At 39.5% G+C, this 20,626-nt stretch overlaps 1 protein-coding gene across 1 annotated transcript in view; it reads right to left on the bottom strand.

The window, feature by feature from the left end:
- Positions 1-512: 512 nt before the first annotated feature.
- LOC133750383 (zinc finger protein 345-like) overlaps positions 513-20,626 on the bottom strand; it is a 29,981-nt gene continuing 9,867 nt past the window's right edge. Inside the window, exons 2-7 of the mRNA XM_062179978.1 lie at positions 11,925-11,981; positions 10,262-10,319; positions 7,527-7,653; positions 7,197-7,289; positions 1,564-4,152; positions 513-1,022 (exon numbers count right to left, since the gene is read on the bottom strand). Of these exons, the coding sequence (XP_062035962.1) occupies positions 2,267-4,152; positions 7,197-7,289; positions 7,527-7,653; positions 10,262-10,319; positions 11,925-11,947 (2,187 nt within the window). The 5' untranslated portion in view covers positions 11,948-11,981 and the 3' untranslated portion in view covers positions 513-1,022; positions 1,564-2,266. The remainder of the gene's footprint in view (positions 1,023-1,563; positions 4,153-7,196; positions 7,290-7,526; positions 7,654-10,261; positions 10,320-11,924; positions 11,982-20,626) is intronic.

The following is a 20,626-nucleotide window of genomic DNA, read 5'->3' as shown; positions in this document are numbered from 1 at the left end:
CCATTGGTTCACCCTCCAATGGCTGCCGCAGCCAGCATGCTGCAGCCAGTGCACCGCGCTGATCCAAAGGCAGGAGCCAGGTGCTTCTCCTGGTCTCCCATGGGGTGCAGGGCCCAAGCACTTGGGCCATCCTCCACTGCACTCCTGGGCCATAGCAGAGAGCTGGCCTGGAAGAGGGGCAACCGGGACAGAATCCGGTGCCCTGACTGGGACTAGAACCCGATGTGCTGGTGCCACTAGGTGGAGGATTAGCCTGTTGAGCCACAGTGCCGGCCTTTGATGGCAGACACTCAGAGGCAGGAAATATTCTTCTACTACTTGTCTAATTCGTAAAGTTTCCCAATAGCTGGACCAGGACATATTAAAACCAGGTGAAAATTGAGTCTAGGTTTCCATTTGAATGGCAAGATCCAAATATTTGAACCATCACCTGTAGCCTTCCAGTATGTGCATTAGCAGGATGCTAGAATCAGAAGTGGAACTGGACACAAATCTCCATACTCATACTAGAGTGTGGACATCCCAAGTGCTTTATTAAGCATTGCACCAAAGACCTTTCAATAAATCAATCAACTTTAAACATAAATGCATAATATAAAGCTTGTTCACAATTTTCCATTCATTCACTCTTGTGACCAACTGTGTTTCTACTGAGTGGACCTCTATGATCTGTTCTTCATTGACCAGCACATTTTAGTATAACAAACGTACAAAGCTCTTTTCTTAATTTGTATTGAATATTCCAGTCTCTCTTACTGCTTACTCAAGTTAAGGTTATGAAAAGATCAGAGAAAATATCCAGTGGTACACAATGGCCGCAGATTCCAAATCTCAGGAGATCAGTTGACAGCAATATCTTGGCACCACATAATTCAATATATAGACCAACTGGCTCACATTAGCCACCTACTCAGCAGCACTTTCTTCTGTGAACTTGCTCCCCCTCCTCATGTTTTTTATGTCTTCACTCTTTCTTTGGCCTCAAGTCCTAAATAAATCACTCATGTGCTACAGTCTCAGTCCTGTTATGGAGGAAAAGAAAAATAAGATGGAAAGAAATCCAACCAGATCAAAACATCCCCTATTCAGATCAAGTCCTATATAATTACAGAAAGCCCATACAGAAAACCAGCAACTCTTTTGGAATAGAGGAAAACAATACTAAGCCAGAAAATGCACAATTTCCCAGAATGAGAGATCATGGCAGCATCAGTCAGCAAACTAACCAGTGCCTCACTCAATGGAAGCCATAATCTATGGAGAAATCAAACACCAAAATTAAAATTCTGAGATATTACAGGATTTCTGAAAATAACTGTCCTCTTCCTGCCACTCAGGATTATTTGTAAATAGAATGTATGCCAATGAGCTTTAGATTATAGAAATATATTGAGGCATTAGTGATTGAAAACATTGGAAAAACACACACACACACCCAAAGCATTCCACCTAGACTTAAGAAATGGCTTCTAAAGGTGCACATCATGTATTTTCCAACACTGATGTTGTTAAGGAAAGAATTGCCATATATTAATACTTAGATCTGTATCAGGAAGAAGCTACCTGATCAATCTGTTGTTGATCCTACTAGCACTCTGCCCAGCTTTCCAGATCAGATCATTATTTTGACTTCTACCACCAGAGATTGTGCTCATCTATTTAATACACTTCAGTTACCTCCAGAATTTGAGCACCATTCATGAAATTTCTCTCCTCTGTGAATTCTGATAGATTATTAGCTGTGGCTTATGGCCAAAGGCCTTTCAGAGTCATTATATGCATAAAGCTTCTCTCATGTGAATTATTTCATGTAATATGAGGTTCGACTTCTGGCCAGAGGCTATTCCAGTTTCTGGGTTCATGAGGTTTCTCCCTGTGTGAATTCTCCAATGTGTCATGAGTTATGGTCTATAGCAAAAGGATTTTCCATGGTCATTGCATTCATAAGATTCCTTCCTGTGTGAATTCTATGATGGATTATGAGATGTGACTTATGGCCAAAGACTTTCCCACACTATAACATTCATAAAGTTTCTCCCTTGTGTGAATTCTCTGGTGTTTCATGAGTTGTGATTTATAGCAAAAGGATTTTCTAGTCATTACATGAATGATTTTCTCCTGTGTGTGAATTCTCCGATGCATTATGAGGTTTGACTTCTGGCTGAAGGCTTTTCTACAGTCATTACATTCATGAGACTTCTCCCCTATGTAAATTCTCTGATGCATTTTGAGTTGTGATTTATGGCCGAAGGCCTTTTCACAGTCATCACATAAATAGTTTCTCCCTTGTGTGAATTTTCTGATGCCTTATGAGCTGTGGCTTGAGGCCAAAGGCTTTTCCACAGTCATTACATTCATAAGGTTTCTCCCCTGTGTGAATTCTCTGATGTTTGCTGAGGACTGACTTAAAGCCAAAGGCTTTTCCACAGTCATTACATTCATAAGGTTTCTCCCCTGTGTGAATTCTCTGGTGTGCAATGAGATGTGATTTAGAGCAAAAGGCTTTCCCACAGTCATTACATTCATAAGGTTTCTCCCCTGTGTGAATTCTCCAATGTTTGCTGAGGGCTGACTTACAGCCAAAGGCTTTCCCACAGTCATTACATTCATAAGGTTTCTCCCCTGTGTGAATTCTCTGGTGTGTAATGAGATGTGATTTAGAACAAAAGGATTTTCTACAGTCATTACATTCATAAGGTTTCTCGCCTGTGTGAATTTTCTGATGTGCAATGAGATATGATTTAGAGCAAAAGGATTTTCCACAGTCATTACATCCATAAGGTTTCTCCCCTGTGTGAATTCTCTGATGTCTACTGAGGGCTGACTTACAGCCAAAGGCTTTTCCACAGTCATCACATTCATAAGGTTTCTCCCCTGTGTGAATTCTCTGATGTTTGCTGAGGACTGACTTAAAGCCAAAGGCTTTTCCACAGTCATTACATTCATAAAGTTTCTCTCCTGTGTGAATTCTCTGGTGTGCAATAAGATATGATTTAGAGCAAAAGGATTTTCTACAGTTATTACATTCATAAGGTTTCTCCCCTGTGTGAATTCTCTGATGAATTATGAGGCTTGACTTCCGGCCAAAGGCTTTCCCACAGGCATTACATTCATAAGGTTTCTCCCCTGTGTGAGTTATCTGATGCATTCTGAGTTCTGACTTATTGCGAAAGGCATTTCCACAGTCATTACATTCATAAGGTTTCTCTCCTGTGTGAATTTTCTGATGCCTTATAAGGTGTGGCTTACGGCCAAAGGCTTTCCCACAGTCATGACATTCATAAGGTTTCTCCCCTGTGTGAATTCTCTGATGTGTTATGAAGTATGATTTCTGGAAAATGGCTTTTGCATATTCTTTACATTCATGTGGCCTCCTCTGTTTGTGAATTTTCTTTTGTGTAATGAGATCTGACGTCTGATAAGTGGGCTCTCCATATTCATTACACACATTGCGGTTTTCCTGTATGTGAGTACTGTAATGGATGTTGTGACAGCACTTACAATCGAATGATTTTTCACAAGGTTTACATGCATAGGGTTTTTTCCCTGTATGTGGTCTCTGATTTATTGCAAGATGTGATTGGTAAGTGTTGGGATCCACATACCTAATATTTTCATATACTTTTTCTCTTGCATGGGTTTCTTGATGCATACTAAGATTAGAATTTTTATAGAAAGTCTTTTTTATTTGAGTTGTCTTTTCAACAGTGACAGTTGATGTATTACAAGTTTCTTCCATATGAATCCTTTCAGATTTACAGAATATATTCTCCCTTGTGAAGACTTTCCCTGGTCCAATATTTTCAAGTGTGTTCTTCACAGTCTGACTCTTGTGATGCTGACTAATAGGCTCACAGAACTGGAGTGACTTCCCAGGTACCTTAGTGGCATCACATTTTTCAGCAGCTTGTAGTTGATCAGGCCCACTGAGGGGATACACGTTGTGACATCCATTGCATTCCTCAGGTTTCATTCTTAAAAAGTTTCCCTTTTTGCTAATCAGATTTGGAACATGGCTTGAACTTAAATGAAGTTTTTTTCTTAATTCAATTCTCTTGAGAGTTGATGTTTTATTTTTCATAACATGTTGACTCAGAATTTTGTCCTGATTTTCCTGGTTTGTCCAAATCAGGTCATCTCTTTTCATGGCAACTGAAATGAGAAAAAAATAACCACATCACAGAATCACATGTAACTGTTTCTCCTGGCATACTCATGTAAAGAAATGAAGTTACTTGTTAAACAAGTGGCATAAGATTTTATCAAAATAAGTACAAGTTACTTAGTTATGACCATTATTTTTTTTCTCCTTAACATATTAATATATTCAATTGTACCAATAGACTTACCAATGTTTACTCATGATCCTGTTTACTACCTGAATTTTTTATTTTTTTTTTTGACAGGCAGAGTTAGACAGTGAGAAAGAAAGAGAGAGAAAGGTCTTCCTTCCATTGGTTCACCCCCCAAATGGCTGCTACAGCTGGCACACTGCAGCTGGTGTACCACGCCAATCTGAAGCCATGAGCCAGGTGCTTCTCCTGGTCTCCCATGCAGGTGCAGGGTCCAAGCACTTGGGTCATCCTCCACTGCCTTCCTGGGTCACAGCAGAGAGCTGGACTGGAAGAGGAGCAACTGTGACAGAAACAGTGCCCCAACTGGGACACTAGAACCTGGGGTGCTGGTGCCACAGGTGGAGGATTAGCCTAGTGAGCCACGGCACCAGCCTTACTACCTGAATTTTTAACAAGTATGGCAGAATGGCTTTTGTGGTCGGATGTGTTAATACACTGCTTAGGATGCCTGCGTAACAAAATGACAGCTTGAGCTGTGGCTACTCTGCTTCCAACATAGCTCTCTACTTATGTAAACTGGGAGGCAGCAAATGATGGGTCATATGCTTAGGACCTTGTAATACATCAGAGAAAACTAAATGGAATTCCATACTTTTGGTTTCAGACCAGTAAGACCTAAGTTTTGCTGGCATTTGGAGAATGAGCTAATAGATCTTCTTCCCCTCTCACTGTCATTGCCTTTCACAAAGATGAAACAACTATAGAAGATTTTTAAAAAATGAACAAATATTTAGTAGAAATATTCACCAATTGGCTAGCAGCCAATTATTCCCTGGTCTTTTTTTTCTAGCATATTTTTATAACAAGTGTGTGTTTTGTGCTTCTCCGATGTTTCAACCATAAATATGGGAAGGTTTTATTTGTTCATTTACTTGCAGATGGAGAAGAATGAAATGTGGTGCCAATGCTGTGGTGCAGCAAGTTAAATCCCTGGCCTGCAGCACTGGCATCTCATACGAGCACCGGTTTGAGCCCTGGCTGCTCCACTTCTGACCCAGCTCTTTGCTGTGGCCTGAGAAAGCAGTAGAAGGTGGCCCAGATCCTTGGCCCCTGCACCCATGTGAGAGAACTGGGAGAGATTCCTGGCTCCTGGCTTCAGATTGGCTCATCTCTGGCCATTTCACCTAATTAGGGAGTGAACCAGTGGATGGAAGACCTCTCTCTCTCTCTCTCTCTCTGGCTCTATCTCTCTTTGTAACTCTGTCTTTCAAATAAATGAAATAAATCTTTAAAATAAATGAAAAGTGTCTATACTCTAGGCAGGACCACATTTGAGGAATAAGATTTGAATCTATGATTTTCTCATATTCAATCTTCCCAGGGAAACAGCATTCATGGGATTTTTTCAAATGAAAAATTCCACTTTTATTTGCATTCAGTGACAGCTTCCCCATATTCCTAAGGAAACCTGACATCTTCAGCTTCTCAGAACTACAACAGGTACAAAGTCCTAATATACTGCCTTGGGTATACACTCCCTACCAGTTTAATTTTTTTATTTTTTAAAGATTTATTTTATTTATTTGAAAGATATTGTTATGAAGAGAGGTAGAGAGAGAGAGAGATCTTGCATCCACTGGTTCGCTCCCCAGTTGGCTCCAACAGCTGGAGCTGTGCTGATCCGAAGCAAGGAGCCAGGAGCTATGGGTCTCCCATGTGGGTGCAGGGACCCAAGGATGTGAGCCATCTTCTACTGCTATCTTGGGCCATAACAAAGAGCTGGATCAGAAGAGGAGCAGCCAGGACTAGAACTGGCACCCATATGGGATGCCAGCACTTCAGGCCAGGGCTTTAACCTTCTGTGCCACGGTGCTGGCCCCTCTACCAGTTTAAAGAGCCTGTTTCTGCAATCCAGGATATGTTGACCTTCTTTGAAAAGTGTTTTATATGTCATTCTGAAATCACCAGCCCCAGTTATCTCTTCTCAATTCTTCTATATTCTGTGACAATTTGTGATTCTGGAGGCTTTTGATTAGTTGTCCCCTATTTTCACAGAAAACTCCATTTCCTGTGCCTTTCTTTTCTTTTTGTTTGTTTTTAAGTGATACTGAAAAATAAGAGAGAACTCATACTTCAAACTCTACTCTTTAACAAATCTGAGCCACTCAACATAAATCCATGAGGTTACTCAACCTTGGGTCTCAGAATCTCATCACTTTCATAGTGAGTCTAGGATCACTTATTCTCATGTTCCTGTACAAGTTCCTGCTTAATGTCATGATTTCTGATGTCACAGCAGGGAGGTGTACTTCCAGCCATCTCTTACTTTTCACTTATTTACTTACCTGAGAGTCAGAGAGACAGAGAATGAGATACAAAGAGAGAATGAAACAGAGGGTTGCCAGCCACAGGATCATTCTTCAAATGTTTCCAGCAACCTATAATTTTCCTATTTATTTGACAGGCACAAAGAATGTGAAAAAAGAGAGAGAGAAAGAGACAAAGAAATGGAGAGTCCACATTTATTGGTTTAGTCCTAAGAAGCTTAAAATAGCAAGTTTTATTTCTGGCCAAAACCATGAGTGGGAAATCAATCTGAGCAATGAGTAAGAAACAAGTTTTTATAAGCTGTCAAATTAACAAGGAACAAAAGATATAAAAGTGTAGAAAATGACAAGTTAGAATTTGTATCTAACCTAGATATTCATGTTCACCAAGAATAAAAGAATTAGAGATAGAAATAGAATAGATACTCTAGATATTCCAGAATGCATGTGTCTGATACACAAAACCAGCTGTCCTCAGGAGTAAGACTTGGGAAAAATTCATGGAAACAGCACCAGTCAACATCTGCTGCACTCTCTCTGCCTTGGCCTCCCTGCCCATTATGTGCAGACTGACCTGGAAGGCTTTGATTCAGGCATTCTTCCACCATCCATGGCTCTGCTCCTTGCTCCAACTTGAAGATCAAGTCAGGTTTGGTAGTACAATGCCCTATTAATGGAAACAATGTAAGACTGTGAAATCACTATCTTGGGTTATTTAAGGAACATAGCTTGGTTCATGAGCTATGCAACAAATGTTCCAATTTGAAACCTTTCTTAGATGGTAGACATTCATATTACTCATGGACTCAAATTCTATACCTGCCCATCACTAAACTTTATAAAGTGTTCATTTGTTTGTCAAATAGCAAGAAACTATTACCTTTGAGTGATGGCTGTCACTCACCCAAGGAGAAGAGGCTGCTGTAGGTCTCCAGCATCACATCTCTGTACAGCATTTTCTGAGCATTGTTCATGTTCTGCCATTCCTCCCACGTAAAGTACACAGCCAGGTCTTCAAATGCTAACATCACCTGTAATTGAAGACTTCTGGTCAACATCTCAACTCTGTCACAAAACAGACTTTCAGTTGTGTATCTTGTATACGGGTATGAAGGAAGAAGGAATAATATGATTTCATTTTAGACTTGTTGAGCATTTGGACAGCAACAGAGAGGCATTCGACAGGCAGTCAACCTATGGTCTAAAGGCAGTGAAAAATGCCCAAGCTGAAGGGAAATAGGAGTTTCAGATCACAAAGGGCCATGTCTGTCAAAGGGAATTGCACAGCAGGCTGAAAGGGGGAAAATGTTGACTCTTGAATGAGCTATGTTAAGGAGAATATAGAAGTGTTCAAGGAAAAAGTCTAGAAATCATCTATGATGGGAATAAACAGAGAAGAATTTCCAGGAAACCACCATGCACAGTCACTTGAAATATGGCAGAGAAAAAATAATTTAAGAGAGGGCAAGAAAGCATTTAGCTTAGTGTTTTTGATGCCAACCAAGATACTCCACCTCAGAGTGCCCAGGTTGGATTTACAGTGCCAGCTCTAGTTTCCAGCTCCCAGCTAATGCAGATCTGGTGAAGCAATGGTGATGCTATCAATGAGGGAGGACTAGACTCCATTCCTGACTCCTGGCTTCAGTCTTGCCCTACTTCTGGTTGGTATGGTTATTTAAGGAGTAACTAAGTGCATGAGAGCTATTTATCTCTCTCAGGCTCCATCAACTTCTTTCTCTATCAAGCTCATAAATAATTTTAAATAAGAGAGAAGATTCAAGTAAGACATAGAACAGAAAATAGCTTTTGGCTTTGTCTCTGATTATTCTACTGAGAAACATTTGAAGAAATGAAAATACATTAGAGCACTGATGGAGACTGTGGACTCAAAAGGCTTCCATAGCCTTGGCAGTTCATGTCAAGAGCCTCAGGTGATCACTGACATCATAAATAAGAGTGTTCATTTTTAAATTAACAGCAGGAGTCACTGTGTACTTACTTTCCATGCAAGACCTCTGTCAATGAATTGTACTATGAGAATTAACTGTAAAACTTATTCCCAAATAGTTTTTTATTTTGTATGTGTGTGTGTCTGTGTGTGTACATACAAATCATTGAAATATTTACTTAGAATTGGTCTTCTGTGTATAAAGTTAATTGAAAATGAATCTTAATGTAGAATGGGAATGGGAATAGGAGAGGGATGAGGAAGTGAGGAGGGAGTGAGGGTGGGAGGGCAGGTATGGTGGGAATAATCACTAAATTTCTAAAGTTTTACTTATGAAATTTGTACTCATTAAATAAAAGGTTTCCATTAAAAAAATAAAGATATTACATGGTTTCCAATTCTGTGGCTTCAAATAAAATTGAAGCTTAAATATAAAAAATACATTATACCAAATTAAAATGAAAACAATGTAATTATTTGCCCAAAACCAGAGCTTGGGAAAATCTGCAGTACAATCTGCATTTGTGACTTACTGAAAGAAATTCATAGAGATTTGTTTAAGAACCTACAGTAAGCAGCAACATTGTGGTGTGGCAGGTTAAGCCCCCACATGCAATGCTGACAATCCATGTGAACAGATAATTTGAGTCCTGGCTAATTGAGTTCCAATCCAGCTCTCTGCTAATGTGCTGAAAGAACAATGAAATATGTTCTGAATATCTGGGTCCCTTCCATCAATGTGGGAGACTCAGATGAAGTTCCAGGCTCTTGGATTTGGCCTGGCCCAGTCTTTGCTACTGTGGCCATTTGGAGATAAACCCATAGATGGAAGGTGTATCTCTTTCTCCTTGTCTCTCCCAATCTCTGTAACTCTGCCTTTCAAATAAATAAACAAATCATAAAAAACAACCTGCAGTGGATTCTTTTCTGCACACATTCCTTAGCCTATCCCTGAATCCAGTTCAGCTCCTCAAAATTATTAAGGACTGCATTATCCTAACAATTCAAAAACAAATTTAACTAATTTGTGTTTTAGCATTAAGTAACTCTTACCCTTGCAGAATGTTAAGTGTTTATTTCCAGGGTGGCACTAAACACTGCCCACTACATCATCTATGTGACAATAAAGACTGTTTTGGACAGCATGACCCCCAAAAATTAGCATAATGTACTCTAAGTTTCAACTCAAAACGTTATCTTAGATGACTATGTTTCATAGTCATTCCAAATGCATCAGTAATCTTATTTGTGTGTATTCCTTGAGAATAAACTCTATGCTTATTTTTCCATTTTAATTAATAAACTATTACACATCTCCTAAAATGAAAAATGACAACAAGCTGAGGAATAATTAAGAAAACCAATTACAGGGGAAAGCACTGTGGTGCCTAGAGTGCTGGCATTCCGTATGGGCACCAGTTCATGTCCCAGCTGCTCCACTTCTGATTCAATTACCTAAAATTGTGTCTGGCAAAGCAGTGGAAGATGGTCCAAGTCCTTGGGCCCCTACACTCACATGGGAAACCTGGAAGATGCTCCTGGCTTCTGGCTTCATATCAGCTTAGCACTGGCCATTGCAGACACTTGGGGAGTGAACCAGCAGATGGAAGACCTCTCCCCCCTCCATCTTTGTAAATTTTGCTTTCAAATAAAAAAATTAATTAATCTTTTACAAAAAGAAAACCACTTACAGGTGATATATTAATTTTCTTTGCTCTTGGAAATATATGGAGGTGCTCAGAATGATACCTGGAACAGAAGGTGAATGGAAGGAGTTAAAAGAAAACTCCTCTGGTTTGCGTCTACATTGAACTGTGGGAAAAAAAGAAAATGATAGAATAAATAAAGAGCAAAGAATATATTAACTGAGAAAACATCAGCTTCATTGTGGAGATGTGAAATTCTATAGAAAGTATGCAACTTACAGCTTCACATTTTTGGCCAAAATTGCATTGGAACAAGTATACATAATGTCTATTTAATGCAGTACACTGTACCATTAATGATTCCAAATAATGCCATTCCTTATATCCATCCCTTCACAAGACCCTGGAACTCACAATTTAATTCACTTTACCCCATGATATATCAGTAAATAGAAACAGATATTTTAGAAAGCATTTGCCTTCTCAGATTTTCCTTTTTGACAGTTATCTTCTGGAAAACCCTGGGACCTACCGGTTGAAGAGATAGAATCTAGCCAAGATTCACCACAAACTACCAGACATATAAAAGAAGCCAGCTCTAAGATTCCAGCCTCAATCCATCCCTCAGATGACTGAACCCTTATTTCTGGTCCCAGAATGAAAATATAAACTGCCCAGCTGAGCTCATCCCAAAATACTGAAACAGAAATAAAAATCAAATGGCTATTTGTAAAGCTTTATGTTTTCAGATTTGTCCTACACCCAATGCTGATACATACTGTGTGAGTTGGGGATAAATCTGAATTACATGAAAATTTATACAATTAACACCACTTCACAATCTCATGTAGAAGTTGGGCAAATGCTACAATGTGGGAGACCCACATAAAGCTTCTGGATCCTGACCTCAGCCTGTCCCTGCCTTACTCTTTTTAACTTAAAATCTTCATTGAAGCAATTAATAGTCCTGAATAACACATTTTTAATCCTTTAAAATTACACTTGATCTTTCCTACAAAAACAATTTGTTGGCCATCAATGGATTATACTTCCCAGTGAGGAAAATTATTTTAATACATTTAGTGGGTTAGTATGGCTGGAAAACAGGGTGAGTATTCTCTAATATCTTTATGAATATTTTAAATCGTACTATCTGATATTTCTTTACCCAAAAGTTCCTGAAATTCATCTATTCATCAGCCCAACTGATTATCTGTATATATCTAACAAAACATTTTTTTAGATATGCACTTAATTTCTGGTTTCTCCCACAAATTAGGCAATGAGACAAAATAAGGGTGTTAAAGATCTACTTTTCCTTGTTTTCCTGTCTAAATGAGAATAGGCATGAAATTATTATCAAATTCTTCTCGATCTGACTGGTAGTGTCATGGGCATTGACTCTTGGCCCACAGCTATTGGTCATTTGTACAAATTATGCTGTTCAAATTTCTGTACCATCTCTGATCTGGTAATTGCCTCTCAATGACTTTATTCTACAAATTGGGAGACCTCAGTCTTGAGCTTCCATCTTAAGTAACTTCACCTCAGTCAGACCCAAAAGCAAATTATTACTTAGTTCTCGGCATCATACAACTTAAACAGAAGATGAAGTTGCAGACACTAATGAACTAGAATGGTACCATGAAGTAGTGGATTCCCTTGTCCTTTTCAAGAGTTATTGCTCCCTGTAGTGGTAGCCACATACCTCTGACAATAGGAGTTGCTCATTTTGTAACTGCAGATGAAGATTCTGAGGTGAGTCCTGAGAAGAGAGAAAGTGGAAAGGCCACACTCAGTTGTTGTTGATTGGACTTTAACAAATAATTTTCTCTCCATGGGTCTTTTTAAAATTTTTTTTATTTTTTATTTTTGACAGGCAGAGTTAGAGAGAGAGAGAGAGAGAGAGAGAGAGAGAGAGAGAGAAAGGCCTTCCTTTTGTTGGTTCACCTTCCAAATGGTCACTATGGCTGGTGCACTGTGCCAATCTGAAGCCAGGAGCCAGGTGCTTCCTTCTGGTCTCCTATGTGGGTGCAGGGCCCAAGCACTTGGGCCATCCTCTACTGTCTTCCCGGGCCACAGCAGAGAGCTGGACTGGAAGAGGAGCAACTGGGACAGAATCCAGCACCCCAACTGGGACTAGAACCTGGGGTGCCAGCACCACAGGCAGACGATTAGCCTAGTGAGCCACGGTGCTGGCATCCATGTGTCTTAAATGTACCTTCTGAGTAATGACTGGCAATGGTAATATCAAGCACTTAGTCAATAAGAGATCTCTAATACTTGATTAGCACTAAAGTAAGAATGAAAAATATAGTCATTGTGATATGAAGAGAATGATAACCACAGAGTGAAGTTGACTATTTTAGGATTCCAAAAGGACTAAAATTTGAGGTCAATTTTCAACTATTAGGAGGTTCCAAATGGCGGAATAGAGAGGGAGCTCCTGCTCCAGCCCAAGAAAAGATAGTTTAAAAAAAGTGGATATATTGTAGTCTCAGGGAAGACTTAGGAAAAAAAATGACATAGGAAACTCTATGAAAATTAGAGGGACACAATGGACCTATGTGGAGGTTGTGAGTGCCCACAGTTTGGGACTCCAACAGCCAAGAGCTTATGCACCAGTGCAGGAAAGTGAGGTGAGATCAGACCACAGAAGCCCAAGCCACTGGCAAAAAAATGACAGAAAGAACCTAGAGGGAATGAAGCCCCATGGCAAAATGTGCATCAGCCAAACTAGAGGAGAAAAACAAAAGGACAGGATGGACACATTTCTCTCTCTCTGCTCACTTTACAAAAGTGTACTGTGACAAGCCAACAGAGTGGGTGCCATTGTGGACATATGTACCAGCTGTACCAGCTCACATCTGTGCCCGGTAGTCAACTGAGTGGAGACTCCTGGCTCTGGTGGGAAGAAATAACAGGGGGCTAGGAGCTTGTAACTGTGTGAAGCTTCTGAACTGGGACTGTGAAAAAAAACTGAGGGTGTGTGGGAGAATTCATGGTGTGGCTGGGACTTTAAGCAGTCTCAGTGGGAGATGCCATAAGCTCAGGAGTTCCTGGATTCCTGCTGAGAGACATTGTTGGGGAATCTGAACTTATACTGAGGACTGCACCAATCCTTTGTGTGGTCCTTGGGACAGAGCATATGGATATTATACCCATTGAGGCTAGCGCTCAGGCACTGGTCTCCATTGAGGAGAAGAGTTCAGTTGTGCAGAATATATTTACCTTCTGGTTTAAAAAAAGAGAGAGAAGATTTAACACTCCAAAACTGGGTGTGTCACCTTAGGCATGCCCTTAACTATGGAGAACTGAACAGAACTCTCTGGCCACTCCCAGTACAGCATCTAGAGGGTCGCAGAAATCAGAAAACCCACTTAACTACAGAGTCATAGTACAATAAAAGCTGTCTCAGTGGAAAAAAAAAGAAGAAACCAATGGATATCTCCACAAATGCTGAAAAATATATGCAATAATCCAAGAAACAAGAACAAGGAAGACAACATGATGCTTTCAAAAGAACATAACACATTAATATTAGATTATGAAGAGAATGAGATAGAAGAAATCTAAGAAATGGAACTCAAAAAATTGAATATAAGATTACATATAAGTAATCAAAAGCAAACACAAGAACTACTGAAATCCATGCAGGACATGAAAAAATATCTCACCCATGAAATTGAGATCCTAAGGGGGAATCAACATGAAATGATGAATTCAATAGAACATGAAATGGAGATCATAAAGAAAAATCAAAATGAAATGAAAAAAATCAATAGAAGAAATAAATGCAGTGGAGAGCCTTAAAAACATAATCAGTGAGGCAAAAGAGAGAATATTGAACTTAGGAGAGAAAGCACAAGAAAGTATAGTCAAACCAAAGACAAGAAAAAGAAATTAGAAATCTAAAAAATACTATTGGGAATCTACAGAATACTACAAAAAACAAAACAAAACAAAACAACATTTGGGTTCTTGGAGTTCCTGAAAACTTGAAGAGATAGAAAGGATTAGAAGGCCTTTTTAGTAAAATACTAGCAGAAAAGTTCCCAGGTTTGGAGAAAGAAAGGGACATTAAAGTACAGGAAGCACACGGAATTCCCAATAGACAAGACCAGAAAAGATCCTCACCATGACACATTGTAATCAAACTCACCACAGTGAAATTTAAAGAGAAGATTCTAAAACGTGCAAGAGGGAAACACCAGATTACTTTCAAAGGATCTCCAATTAGATTCACAGCAGACTCCTTATCAGAAACCCTACAGGCTAGGAGAGAGTGATGAGATTTAGACCAAGTCCTAAGAGAAAAAAAAAACTGTCAGCACAAAATATTATATCCTGCAAAGCTCTCAGTTGTGAATGAAGTTGAAATAAAGACCTTTCACAGCAAACAGAAATTGATAGAATTTGTCACCAACCACCCAGTCCTGCAAAAAAATGCTTAAGAAACACAGAAACATGGTCATCAATGTGAAAGAAAATAAAGGAAGAAAATCACTCAGTAAAAAATCAAAGGCTATCAAAGTATAAATTAGGAATATTTTTGGAAAAATAGTAGGGAAAAGTCATCACTTATCAATAGTCACATTGAATGTAAATGGCCTCAACTCCCCAGTTAAAAGGCACAGACTGCCTGAATGGATTAAAAAAATCTATTTGCTGCTTACAAGAAACACATATTTTCAACAAAGATGCAAGCAGAGTGAACGTGAAAGATTGGAAAAAGATATTCATGCCAACAGAAACCAAAAAAGAGCTGATGTAGCATCTTAATATCAGACAAAGTAGACTTTAACACAAAAACTGTTACAAGAGACAAAGAAGGGCACTATGATTAAAGGATCAATTCCCAAGGAAGATGTAACTCATATAAATGTATATGCACCTAATTATAGGACACTGGGCTATTTAAAAGATATGCTAAGGGATTTAAAGGGAGACTTAGACTCTAGTACAATAGTTTTGGGGGACTTCAATACTCCACTTTCAGGAATGAACAGGTCAACCAGACAGAAAATCAACAAAGAAATAGAAGATTTAATTGACACTATAGACCAAATAGACCTAACACATATCTACAGAACTTTTCATTCTACAGTTGCAGAATACCCATTCTTCTCAGCAGTGCATGGGACTTTTTCTAGGATTAACCACATACTAGGCCATAAAGCATCTCAGCAAATTCAAAAAAATCAAAATCATACCTCTTTGAATGAAGCTGGAAATCAGCAACTCAGGAATCTCTAGAGCATATGCAAACACATGGAGACTGAACAACATGCTCCTGAATTAACAGTGTGTCACAGAAGAAATCAAAAGAGAAATCAGAAAATTTCTGGAAACAAATGAAGATGACAAAACTTATGGAATACAGCAAAAGCAGTGTTAAGAGGAAAGTTTATAGCAATAGGTCCCTACAACAAGAAATTGGAAAGGCACCAAATAAATTAGCTATCATTGCATCTCAAGGATCTAGAAAAACAACAGCAAACCAAACCAAAAACCAGTAAGAGAAAAGAAATAATTGAAATTAGAGATTAAGTCAACAAAATTGTATCCAAGCAGACAATACAAAAGATCAGCAAAATGAAGAGCTAGTTTTTTTTTTTTTTTTTTTTTTTTTTGGACAGGCAGAGTGGACAGTGAGAGAGAGAGAGACAGAAAGGTCTTCCTTTGCCGTTGGTTCACCCTCCAATGGCCGCCGCAGTAGCGCGCTGCGGCCGGCGCACCGCGCTGTTCCGATGGCAGGAGCCAGGTGCTTCTCCTGGTCTCCCATGGGGTGCAGAGCCCAAGCACTTGGGCCATCCTCCACTGCACTCCCTGGCCACAGCAGAGAGCTGGCCTGGAAGAGGGGCAACCGGGACAGGATCGGTGCCCCGACCGGGACTAGAACCCGGTGTGCCGGCGCCGCAAAGCGGAGGATTAGCATGTTGAGCCACGGCGCCAGCCTGAAGAGCTAGTTTTTTGAAAAAATAAACAAAATTGACACACCATTGGCCCAACTAACCAAAAAAAGGAGAGAGAAGACTGAAATCTATAAAATTAGAGTTGAAAAAGGAAATGTAACAACAGAAAAAGAGTCATCAGAAATTACTACAAAGAGGATGGCACCACAGCTCACTAGGCTAATCCTCCACCTGCATTGCTGGCACTCCAGGTTCTAGTCCTGGTTGAGGCACTGGTTCTGTCCCAGTCATTCCTCTTCCAGTCCAGCCCTCTGCTGTGGCCCAAGAGGGTAGTGGAGATGGCCCAAATGCTTGGGCCCTGCACCCACATGGGAAACCAGGAGGAAGCGCCTGGCTCCTGGCTTTGGATTGGTGCAGTGCACCAGCAATAGCAGCCAATTGGGGAGTGAACCAATGGAAGGAAGACCTTTCTCTCTCTCTCTCTCACTGTCTAACTCTGCCTGTCCAAAAAAGAAAGAAAGAAAGAAAGAAAGAAAGAAAGAAAGAAAGAAAGAAAGAAAGAAAGAAAGAAAGAAAGAAAGGGAAAGGGAAAGGGAAAGGGAAAGGGAAAGGGAAAGGGAAAGGGAAAGGGAAAGGGAAAGGGAAAAGGAAAGGAAAGGAAAGGAAAGGAAAGGAAAGGAAAGGAAAGGAAAGGAAAGGAAAGGGAAGGGAAGGAAGAAAGAGAGAGAAATTACTACAAAGAGTTGTATGCCAACAAACTGGGAAATCTAGCAGAAACTGATATACTCCTGGACACATAGAAAACTAAACAGACTCATAACTAAGACAGAAATTCAGAGTAACAAGGACCCTCCCAAGAAAGAAAAGCCCAGGACTGGATGGACTAACTGCTGAATTCTACCAGACATTTAAAGAAGAATTAACTCCAATTCTTCTCATGCTATTCAAAACAATTGAAAGAGAGAGAATTCTCCCAAATTCTTTCCATAAAGTCAGCATCCCCTTAATTCCTAAGTCTGAAAAAGATGCAACAGAGAAAGAGAATTACAGACCAATTTCCCTGACAAACATAGATCCAAAAATTCTCAACAAATTTTTAGTCAATAGAAGCCAACAACACCTCAGAAAAATCATCCACCCAGAACAAGTGGGATTTATCCCTGGTATGCAGAGATGATTCAACATTCATAAATGAATGTGATATACCACATTAACAAACTGCTGAATAAAAACCATATTATTATCTCAATAAATGCAGAGAAAGCATTGGATAAAATACAACACCCTTTCATGATAAAAGTTCTAAGCAAATTGGATGGTGAAGGAACATTCCTCAACACAATAAAAGCAATTTATGACAAACCCACAGCCATCATCCTATTTAATGGGGAAAAGTTGGAAGCATTCCCACTCAGATCTAGTACCAGAGAGGGATGCCCACTCTCACCACTGCTATTCAATATAGTACTGGAAGTTTTAGAAAGAAAAAGTAATCAAAGGGATATAAATTGGGAAGGGAGAAGTTAAAATATCCCTATTTGCAGATGAAATGATTCTTTCTTTAAGGGATCCAAAGAACTCCACTAAGAGACTATGGAAACTCAGAGAAGACTTTGGTAAAGTAGCAGAAGATAAAATGAATACACAAAAATCAACAGCCTTTGTATACATAGACAATGCCACAGCTGAGAAAGAACTTCTAAGATCAATCCCATTCACAATAGCTACAGAAAAAGAAATCAAATACCTTGGAATAAACTTAACCAAGGATGTCAAAGATCTCCATGATGAGAATTACAAAACTTTAAAGAAAGAAATAGAAGAAGACACAAAAAATAGAAAATTATTCCATCTTTATACATTGGAAGAATCAATATCATCAAAATGTCCATTCTTCTAAAAGCAATTTAGAGGTTCAATGAGATACCAATCAAAATACCAAAGATATTCTTCTCATACCTGGAAATCATGATGCTGAAATTCATATGGAGGCACAGGAGACCTCAAATAGCTAAAGCAATCTTATACAATGAAACAAAGCCAGAGACATCATAATACTGGATTTCAACACATACTACAGGGCAGTTATAATAAAAATGGCCTGATATTGGTGCAAAAAACAGATTGATAGACCAATGGAACAGAATAGAAACACCATAATGCAATCCAAACTTCTACAACTAACTTATATTTGATCAAGCAGCTAAAACCAATTTCTGGAGCAAGGACAGCATATTCAACAAATAGTGCTAGAAAAACTGGATTTTCACATGCAGAAGTATGAAGCAAGACCCCTGCCTTACAGCTTACACAAAAATCCACTCAACTTTGATTAAAGATCTAAACCTATGACCCGATACCATCACATTATTAGAGGACATTGGAGAAACCCTGCAAGATATGGGCACAGGCAAAGACTTCTTGGAAAAGACCCCAGAGGCACAGGCAGCCAAAGCCAAAATTAACAACTAGGATTACATCAAATTGAGAAGTTTATGTACAGCAAAAGAAATAGTCAGAAAAAGTGAAGAGGCAACTGACAGAGTGGGAGAAATTATTTGCAAATACTACAACTGATAAAGGTTTAATAAATAACCGGAATCTACAAAAGATTAAGAAACTCCATAACAACAAAACAAACAACCCATTTAGAGAAAGGCTAAGGACTTAAACAGACATTTTTCAAAAGAGGAAATCCAAATGGCCAACAGACACATGAAAAAATGTTCAGGATCACTAGCTGTCAGTAATGCAAATCAAAACCACAATAAGGTTTCACCTCACCCCAGTTAGAAGGGCTTTCATAGAGAAATCAACAAACAACAGATGCTGGCAAGGATGTGGGGAAAAAGGCACACTAACCTGCTGTTGGTGAAATTGCAAACTGATAAAGCCACTATGGAAGACAGTTTGGAGATACCTCAGAAATCTGAATATAGCCCTACCACATGACCCAGCCATCCCATTCCTTGGAATTTACCCAAGCAAAATTAAATTGTCAAATAAAAGAGCTATCTACACCTCAATGTTTATTGCAGCTCAATTCACAATAGCTAAGACATGGAATCAACCTAAATGCCCATCAATGTTAGATTAGATTAAGAAATTTTGGGATATGTACCATATGGAATACTATACAGAAATAAAAAAATCCAGTCATTTGCAACAAAGAGAAGGAATCTCTGGGGCAGCACTGTGGCTCACTTGGCTGTTCCTCCACCTGCGGTGCCGGCATCCAATATGGGTGCTGGGTTTTACTCCCGGCTGCTCCTTTTCCAGTCCAGCTCTCTGCTGTGGCCCAGGACGGCAGTGGAGGATGGCCCAAGTGCTTGGATGTCTGCACCGCATGGGAGACCAGGAGGGGGCACCTGGCTCCTGGCTTCGGATTGGCATAGTTCTGGCTTTGGCGACCATTTGGGGAGTGAACCAATGGAGGGAAGACCTTTGTCTCTGTTTCTCTCTCTCACTGTTTGTAACTCTACCTCTCAAATAAATAAATAAAATCTTAAAAAAAAAAAAAAGTGAAGGAATCTCGAAAACTTCACGTGTAGTGAACTAAGCCAGTACCAAAGGGAAATACCATATTTTCTCCATGATCTGTGACAATTATCTGAGCACTTAAAAGGAAACCTGTAGAAGTGAAACTGACACTATGAGAAGCAATGACTTGATCAGCCCTTGTCCTGTCGAGGAACAGCTTACTATTTTATTCTTTTTATTATTATTTTTTTTAAATTATTGTATTTACTTGAAAGACACAGCCACAGAGAGAGGTAGAGACCGAGAAAGATGTATTCCATCCACTGGTTCACTCCCCAGATGGCCAAAATGGCCAGAGCTGCACCAATCTGAAGCCAGGAGCTTCTTCTGGGTCTCCCACATGGGTGCAGTGGCCCAAGGACTTGGGCCTTCTTCCACTGCCTTCCCAGGCCATAGCAGAGAGCTGTATTGGAAGTGGAGCAGCAGGGACTAGAACTGGCACCCATAGGGGATGCCAATGCTTCAGGCCAGGGCATTAACCCACTGTACTACAATGCTGGACATTCTTTTTAGTATTTTCTTCTTCTACTTAATACCATTGGTTGAACTCTTTACTTAACACAGAATTATTCTTATGTGTTTAAATCCAACTGAAAATTTATCCCTGTTAAAAATAAGAGTGATAAGAGAATAAAAGATGGAGGAGATGTATAGCTCGGCATATGTTCCCTTGAACTTACCCCTAAGGGTAATGCTGAAAACTTGCCATGGGACTCCAAATCCCATTAAGTTAGCAGGTGCCAATGCCATCTTACTAGTTAAAGTGATCATTTTTAGTTTATAACTGATCATAAAGATAGGATTAAGTGTCAAAAGGATCAAATAAATAAGACCAAGTGTCTGCTAATAATAATAGAATTAAAAAGGAGAATGATCCAACATGGAAAGCAAGCCACACAGCAGAATCATAGAATGACTAATGTCCTAAACAGCACTCTAACCTCAGAATCAGCCC

Source organism: Lepus europaeus, chromosome 21 (genome assembly GCF_033115175.1).
Source record: "Lepus europaeus isolate LE1 chromosome 21, mLepTim1.pri, whole genome shotgun sequence".
Lineage (NCBI taxonomy): Eukaryota > Metazoa > Chordata > Mammalia > Lagomorpha > Leporidae > Lepus > Lepus europaeus.
The sequence above is the reverse complement of the archived record's forward strand: the minus strand, read 5'-3'. Positions and strand labels throughout refer to the sequence as shown.